Here is an 8,875-nt window from a genome sequence, read left to right on the forward strand (position 1 = left end):
GGCCCTACCCTCCCCGCTGCAGCAGCAGCAGCCTCGAGGCAGCCTCTCTCCGGCCGAATATCAGTCAACCAAAACACAAAATTTACACTGCAAAAATCCTCGTCCATAACATCCTCTGCACTCATATTTTGGGATGCCAAAGCTGAAGTAGCACTTCTTAGTTAGTTATTCCTTGACTCCAACGACGTCACTGGATGCAAGAGGAACAACAGACTTTGCAGCTGCACCTGCAGAAACACAGCGAACATCTGCAGGCATTTTTCACACTATATCCCTAACTCAGATAGAGATATGGTTGAAAATCTGTGACTTTTCCCTTAAAAAGGCAGCTTGTGAATATGTGCAACTGTAAATAATGCATATGGATTATAAAAAGTAGAGTGGCTGTTTGAAATTTGTTTCAAATGTGCGTTTTGATTAATTGAAACTGAGCGGTGCTTTTCTTTTTTATGCCTTTTTATATGTCTAATGAAACAACAACACACCACAGTATGCTCATTTCTCATTATGTTTTCTTACAGGGCATACAGTATTTAAAGTTGTTTCTGTGGGGTGGTTGCATGTATTCTCTGTGGGTGTCCTCCTGGAGCTCTAGTTTCAACATTCTCACAACACTATGCTGATTGCTGGTTGTGTTTTCTAGCAGGGTATATGGTATTTAAATATGTGATGTTGTTTCTGTGTGGTGGTTACATGTATTCCCTGTGGGTTTCCTTCAGGAGCTGCGGTTCCCTTCTACTAACCTTTCATGTTTCTGTGTTTGCAAAGACGGCCAACATCTTGTGTAAACTGTGTGTTCTTGTGTGTGTGTGTGTGTATTTTCAGTATAATGGCTAGTAACTGACGCTGCAACAGGACTGTCGCAGTGTGTCTTTGTGTGTGTTCACACACACACAAACCATTAAGATAAGCATCCCTGAAACTTAAAGGTATCATCTTATGGTGCCCTTCAATAAATGCCTCCGTATAAACATGTCATTTCCCGAGAGCCTCTATTGTACTGTATATTCACACATTCCCTCAGTAGTGTGGTCATCAGTGTTTATCTCCTCCCTGGGGCGTTTTCCCTCTGCTTTCATGACGAAAATGTCTTATACAGCATAGCCAAGGATACAGCATGTGAACAGCCCTCTGCATGTGTGTCCATACATGCACTTGCAACACACACACACACACACACACACACACAGACATCCAACCCAGTCATCAGAAAAAATGTTGGCATTGGACGTTTCTGCAAACCCCGGAATGGCGTTGAAAGGTGACGTTTCTGAACCAAAAATGTGTTTCAGCCTTGTATCATGCTTGCAGAGACGCACAATGCCACGTGGTTTACGTTGTGAAACGATTGGTTAGGTTTAGGCAACAAAACTACTTGGTTAAGGTTAGCAAAAGGAACATGGTTTGTGTTCACATAATAATGTAACAAGGCAACAAAACCACTATAGTTAGGTTTAGGAGAGAACTACATGGTTGGGCTTAAACCTATCACACTCCCGGCGCACTTTCTCAAACATTTTATTTTCGTGGTTAGGTTTACAATATAGTTAAACCGACGAACGCCGACGGCTGTGACAAAACCTTGGTATTTGACACCCTGGGAATGAGAACGGGCTGGTGTTTATTTCAGTTCTTTGTCAAATGGTCTTCTTTGTATGTGATGGTATATTGGCAGCACACACATGACACTACTTCATGACAAGCTATAGGATTCAAGAGTGCAACGTTCCCACAATGCAGTCCTTATTTTATGCATATATAACATTTAGCTTCTTTCACTGATTTTCAAAAGAAAATATCCACATTTTATAAAACAGCCTCATTTTGTTTGGAGGGGCATGAGGGGTGTAGAGGATATAAAGTGAAAAAAAAAGTAATGAATGACTATAAACCATTATGACTCTGTTACGCACACACACACACACACATTGTACAGAGTATAAAGATGTGAATTCACTCACACCCTTGACACCCAATCAATCACTCTGCTGGAGGTGTGAGTGTCTGAGGGTCTGCAGATGTTCACCATGCTGTGAGAAAGCCTTGGTTAAAGCCAGTCAGCAGGCAGTTATTGCCCCATTAAGCATACAGGCACACACGCACACACACACACATGCACAACATATACACTGTTTGCAAGCCTTTGATAAGACAAATAGCTCTTAAAAAAATAAGTGTAAGGATGAGAGGATGCATGAGAACAAGTGGTGCCCTCTTTGACTAAGTGTCTTTATCCGGGGATGCATCCCATCAAGCAGAACAGAACATGGCTCCAATACTTATTCTAACTGTAATGTAAAATACTAAGGTAGATATACAAACTATCAGTGCAAACACAAAGAGATACCAGCAACTCAATTGGTTTTGTGTCATATTCCTCCACAAAAGGAGAAAAAAAATCTTACCTCAGAGCGGTGAATATTTTCTAATCTAAGCCTCCTCATGTGTGAGAATGAAGGATTTTTGAATTATCTTTTTAATGCTATTTCAGATTTGTTGGATAGCATACAGTGAGGAGTGACAGAAAGCGCATGAGAGAGAGAGTGCAGGGATGACACGCAAGAAGGGTCGTGAGCCGGATTCATCCCATCATCCGCTGATATTGTGAGTACCTGCTATCTGCTTTAGCCTGCTGAGCCATCATAACACTTCTGAGAGACATCTGCTGTGGGTAAAGTTTATTTCTAGAGCACATTTAAACACAGCTTGAGCTGACCAAAGTACTGTACAAAAAAATACAGAACATTAAAATGTAAAGTAAAACATTTCTGTGAAAATGTTTAGTGAGCCATGGCCTTTTTTGGCTGCTGTTTGGAAATTAGCCAGACAGTTTTTAAATATTTCAAATGAAACTGAGAGGTGATCTTTTTTCCCAGCTTTCCAACAGGCCGGCCAAAGAGAACAAGTTGAATCTTTCAGCCACTGATGGGATTTAAGTTTGGGATGTCTAAATTTGAGGGGGGGTTTCAGAGTCCAGGATAGCTGAGCTGGAGGAATGGAATCAGGAAATTAATTTATCTTGGCTTGAAAGAAGCTCAGCAGCAGAAGAAATAGAAGTTGTGATGGCATTTCTTTGATGGGCTTCAGCGAACTGATCTGCAGCGAGAGAAATTATGGAAAAGGAATAGTGACCAGGGGTTTGGTCAGTACACAAAGGATGGACAAGATGGCATTGATGTGGCTTTATACGAGTCATTTCTCTGGCCTGTTGAGACATGTTCAATATTGACCTAAGTTACATTGGATTGCATTGCATTATGTATAACCCACATTTTTTGTAACTAAATTTCCTACATTTTCTGTTGAATGTTGCCATCATGTCTGTAATGGAAGTATGATTAATAATTGATTTCAATGGATGGATTTCTTGTACAGATAAACTCTCCCGGCGATGTATCGCTCCTCCTTCTGAAGTTCATTGGTTCTATCAGTGCTCAGTTGTGGGTCTTCCATGTATCTGTCCGTCTGTTTGAGTCCTACTGGACTCCACAGACCCTCCTCCTCCATCAGCTGCAGCTCTCTCTCCAGATCCTCCTTGTATCCAGCTCCTGATTTCGAGCTGTGTTCACCTCTCGCCATGCAGACAACACCTCCTGCAGAAAACACATAATTTATTCAGTTAAAGTTGGTTATATATTGGAGGAATCAGATTATATAAACAACTCTTTTAAATACTCACACGTGAGATTAACACAACCATTTAAAAAGCACGGATCCCAACTCTAACAGACTCTAAGAGCTCTGAGAACATTAAGAGCTTCACTTACTCTTAATAATTACAGTAACATTGGTGTTTTGTGTACCTTATATTATCAGGTTATTTCGCCATCTTTTGGTTGACAAGACAAGACTCATCTCTGTCTCTCAGAAATCATATTTATATTCTACCAATTTACAACAACATGTTAGAATATTTAAAGTTTTTTTATTTGCCATTTGTTTATTACACTGAATACAATTTTTTACTATTAAAAATGATCGCAAAGAACCAGTAATTTATATGATTTAATATATACTTTATGTCAGTGTTGGAGTCAAGACCACCTACTTGAGACCGAGACAAGACCAAGACTATGAGGGACTGAGACCAAGTCAAGACCAAGACCAGAACAGTGCGAGTCCCCAACTGCATGACACACTTAACGATAAAATGTGGAACATGCAAACCACTGAGGCACTCCTCAAATTCAGTCAGTCAGCGCCGGGGAGACGTCTCAACACGTTAAGTTGAATCCCTCCGGCAGACTGGGCGGGACCCATCCCTTGAGAAGTGTAAAACAATGTTTAGGCCTAGGTAGACTCTGGCGGGCTGGATCTCAGCTACACAATAGTTGATTATGATCGGACAAAGGTCCAACATGTTATGTCATATAGACATTATCACCAGTGTTGTTTGACCTCAATACCTTAATAAAAGTCTCAATCCCTCCTATTCCTACGCCTGCAGGCGTCTGCAGGTCTTCCTCTCAGGCTCTAAAAAGCCCCAACAACCTCCATGTCCCCCTCATCCCCAGTGGACATCACACCCTTGGTGGTTGTTGATTCAGAGGTCTGAAATCACTTGAAATGCAACAGGGTTTGCTTATCTGTACTACAGTATCACTAACGATGCTCCCATGGCTGCTAAATGTGCTTGTTGGTTGGTTACCTGGTTTGGCGGCATGGCAGAGCTCCCTGAATATACTGACTGGTATAAAACCATGATCGAGAGCACCGACGATGATCACCACATCAAACGCACCTGAAACCAAAAGAAGAAGAAGAAGAAGAGTTCAGTTTCCAGAAATCATACTTTTAACAGTCAAAGATGAGCAGTGAGTGTGTATGAAGTGTGAGTGTAGTGCACCAGTCTGTGCTGGCAGTGGTTCTGGTCCAAGTAAGGCCAGTTTGAGGTCCTGATAGAGGCCGGTCTTATCAGCTAGTTCCAGCATGATTTTACTGCCGTCCACTCCCACAAAGTGCCTGAAGCCCAGTTCAACCATATATAAGCATAAGAAGAAGAAGATGGCCAATATTAACACTGACTTTTTAACATCTAAAGAGTGAGATTTGTGTCTGTTCATCTGTCCAGCACTCTTCGGGGACAGGATTTGTCCAATTCAACCATCTCAATAAACAAGAAGAACATAGTTAACACTGAACCATATGACTGATCAGAACTGACAGCTGAATACATTCTGGATAACACTTTCTTTCACTGGTCCATGATTTCCTACACATTCCCCTGGAAAGAACTCTGTAATGTAGAATTAATTACAGAGAAAATAGAAACAGTGCTTGATTGGTGCTATCGTCAAAACAACAATACATAGCTCACTTTCCACTAGGAGTACCAGAAATGGACTTGTAGTGTAAAATAGAATGTTACGTTTGTTGAAATAGAAGCTGAATCTGCTCTATCAGGCTTTTAAAATCCATCTTTATGCAGATGACAGTCTTGTCTGTATTTACAATCTGTCTTTAGCGTTCATCAGGCAACTCTGCAGAATAAAAAAGGGCCCGGTATGATTGTCCTTTAGATTTATGTTGTTAACTGAAACTCAGACTTCCCTCGCTACTTGGTTTTGTTGATTATCAGAGTGTCAAAAGACTCACCAGTTTAGCGACCCATCCAGACCCACAGGCGACGTCCAGAACCCGAGCTTCTTCACGACTGCCTAAGAAGTTCTCAGACAGGAAGTCTACTGCCAGGTGTGGTGCTCTATAGCTCATCAGGGCGGCATCCTGTTTAAAAAAAATGTGAAATTCACCAGTTGGTAGTTTTTACTTGTAACTGAGTATTTCTTCACTGTGGTAATATTAGTTTTGATTTCACAACATCTGTTTTATTGTTATTTTAATAGATACTGTATCCTCTGCAAAACAGCTGAGCCTCTTGGTTATAATGTATAATGATGTTTAGTAATGTACATTGTCCCTGTAAAAACAGAGAAGTAAGTAAAAACACCAATTTCAAGTCAAAACCATGTTTTCTCAAGATTTGTGATTTTAAGCTACATTTTTGTGATAATATCATCATGTGAAGTAGCTGATGAAAGCAAACAGTTGTTTATTTCCACATCCAGCAGTTACAGAGCAACATGATGATTCATTATAAGTCTTTTTCTTTGTGTCACCTGATGAATGTAGGTCCACTATCCTCTCTCTTTTAGCTCAGTTTTTGGTCTCTACCAGCTCCTGAGGGAAATATATGTCTCTTTAGCTGCTAAATGCTTCACTATGTTCACCAGGTAGTCTTTAACTGTGTCTGCCTGCTGTTTACTGCTGAGCAGGTAGTGTACAGTGAGTTTATTACGGTTTTTATTCTGAAAACAGATGAAACTGAATCAGACAGGAAACGTGCCGCAAACCTCAAGCAAGAAGATTCAGAATCAGGTTTATTGCCAAGTAGGATTTTCATTTACAAGGAATTTGCCTTGGTGTTTGGTGCATACAATAAACATATTAAGAGGAAATTAAAATATAAGCAAATTACTGCAAAAGTCAAAAACAGAAATATAGAATAGAAAAATTACAAAAAATATGAAAAAAGATCCTATAAAAATACAACAATACAAACATGTACAAAATAACTGTTTTATAAAAAGAGATCTGTACAGTTTAGTACAGGATGTTCATGAAAAGGATCTAAAAGGCTCAGAAGAGATGGAAAAACAATGATTAATTTTTAGTGCATTATGTCCCCAACAAACCTGAACGGAGACCAGGTTCTTTAAACTAACCTTTTCATAGTTTTCTCCCCAGCTGTCATAGAACTCAACTCGATCTTTTGCATAAGGACTTTTACAGGACTGAAATGCATTCTTCGCATCAACCACAGTTCTGCAGGAGTCTGACATGATGAGGGGACAAACCTGCCAGGAGACATACCATAGACATGATTACATGAGATTTTACTAAAGACTAAAAACTTAAGAGCAGCCTGTTTTACATGTTTTTACCTTACCAAAGATAACAACAACAAAGACAGCAATAAGTACAGATACAAACACTTTCTTTGTGATGGTTGTATTGATTCACTCAGCTGTATTTTGAAAATAAATCGGAAATAACAGGAGGCAGATTCACGTGCGCCGTGTGCGTCGCGTGGCGGCTGCGTGATTCATGCAGGGTGTTCACACCAGCGTTTTAGCTGCGTTTCACCTGTTTGTCTGCTGCGTGTCTGCTGCGTTTCTGCTGCTGTCAGCCCTTTCTTTCTACATAGAGTTTGCCTTTCATAATGGCCACTTCATTTCATTATAAATATCATTTATATTTATTTTAGACAGAGAAAGGTTAAGAAACGTGTGGTAATTTGTAAATAATAGTATTAATCCACAATTAAACCCCGTACTATATTCATTCATGGAGCTCTCCAAATTGCTGCATGTTATACAACACTGTCCGGCACATATTTCAGAATAAAAGCCTTGTGTTAGCAAATGAAGGAATTCTGTCCACAGAAAAAAAACACTTGAGGGCATTTATTTTGAAATGAAAGCATGATGAAAAAATAATTATTTCCTTTTTTTCATCTCCGTAACATATTCTACAGATAGACATCGGAAGTGTAGTAATGTAGCTGATATGATGTTAATATACAGTCAATAAATCACCTTCACTGTCTGTAACATATTCTACTGATGTTTATACATTGAAACTGTAGTAATATATATGATGTCAATATAAAGTCAACAGACCACTTTCACTGTCTGTTTTTGGTGTGAACCGTTGGGCTCGCGTCAAAAATAGGGGAGACCTCGAATCTCTAGAAGAGACGCAGCTGATGCTCGTCTCACACGGGCAGTGTGGCTGTTCTAACCTGTTAAACTGGACGCTGAAAAACAAAAGGTAATGCAGCCGCAACCAGATCCTGGTGTCCGTAGAAGCACCTTATGTTATGTAAGAACCTGTTTGACTGCCAGATAGTAAACTGTCAAAATATGTCCTGGGTGTGGAAGCCTGCTGTAAATCAGTCTGTATTGATCTATAAGTGAATGAGTGATACTGACAGCATCTGTGGTCTTTAGACTTTATTAAGTTCATCAGTCCTTCAGTTCATTATATCTCTGCAGACACCTGAAGGCAGCAGGACCTTCATTACATCACCTGTAAACTACAGCTGACTCTAAAAAACACAACCTGATTTCAATAACCAACATTTTTGAAATGATAATGACTCTAAAGACCAGATTTGAGGATACTATTGTGATCATTACCTGATTAATCATTTCACGTAAAATTCATTGGCAACAATGTTGATAACTGGTTGAAGTCATTTATCAAACTAAGTAAGTAAACTGACTCTTTGAGTTGGTCTAACAAAACAAGACATTTTGAAGATGATACCTTGGATTTTAACGTACCAAAACTATAATTTTGACATATTAATCAAATATGAAAAATTGTGATAAAAGTCTGAGACAAGTTTGTACTCACTGTGTGTGTGAATGAGGTCAGGTAGAGAAGCAGGTACGAGTGTGAGAGCAGTGTTGATGGAGGCAGGTCTATAAGAAAGTTGTCTGAGTAGACACAAGCTTGTACCCAATCCAAACACAGGAACACAACCAAATATGGAGACATGACCAAATATGGAGATGCAAATACAGACCATGACCAAATACAGAAACGCAAACAAACACAGAGACACAACCAAATACGCAAACATGACAAAATACAGAATCATGACAAAATATGAAGACCTGACCGAATATAGAAATGCTACCAAATACGGAAACACGACCAAATACAGAAACTTGACTAAATACGAAAACCCAACCAAATACGGAAACATGACCAAATAGGGAGACGCGACCAAATATGGAAGTACAACCAAATACAGAAACACAACCAAATATGAAGATGTGACCGAATACAGAAATGCTACCAAATTCAG

At 39.6% G+C, this 8,875-nt stretch overlaps 1 protein-coding gene across 1 annotated transcript; it reads right to left on the bottom strand.

The window, feature by feature from the left end:
* Positions 1 to 2,647: 2,647 nt before the first annotated feature.
* Positions 2,648 to 8,445, bottom strand: LOC119495892 (methyltransferase-like protein 27). Its single transcript, XM_037782804.1, has 6 exons — positions 8,419 to 8,445; positions 6,723 to 6,854; positions 5,597 to 5,724; positions 4,847 to 4,983; positions 4,649 to 4,741; positions 2,648 to 3,593 (listed from the first exon to the last, which is right to left on the bottom strand). The coding sequence occupies exons 2-6, from the start codon at positions 6,837 to 6,839 to the stop codon at positions 3,352 to 3,354; spliced, it is 717 nt and encodes a 238-aa protein (XP_037638732.1). The 5' UTR covers positions 6,840 to 6,854; positions 8,419 to 8,445; the 3' UTR covers positions 2,648 to 3,351.
* Between the last annotated feature and the right edge of the window lie 430 nt (positions 8,446 to 8,875).

Source organism: Sebastes umbrosus, chromosome 10 (assembly GCF_015220745.1).
Source record: "Sebastes umbrosus isolate fSebUmb1 chromosome 10, fSebUmb1.pri, whole genome shotgun sequence".
NCBI lineage: Eukaryota > Metazoa > Chordata > Actinopteri > Perciformes > Sebastidae > Sebastes > Sebastes umbrosus.

Coding starts and splice junctions, on each gene's coding strand:
- LOC119495892 (XM_037782804.1), bottom strand. CDS start 6,839: ATGTCAGACTCCTGCAGAACTGTGGTTGATGCGAAGAATGCATTTCAG. Junction 4,742..4,846: donor ACCACTGCCAGCACAGACTG/GTGCACTACACT, acceptor TTTTGGTTTCAG/GTGCGTTTGATGTGGTGATC. Junction 3,594..4,648: donor CTGCCATGCCGCCAAACCAG/GTAACCAACCAA, acceptor TGTTTTCTGCAG/GAGGTGTTGTCTGCATGGCG.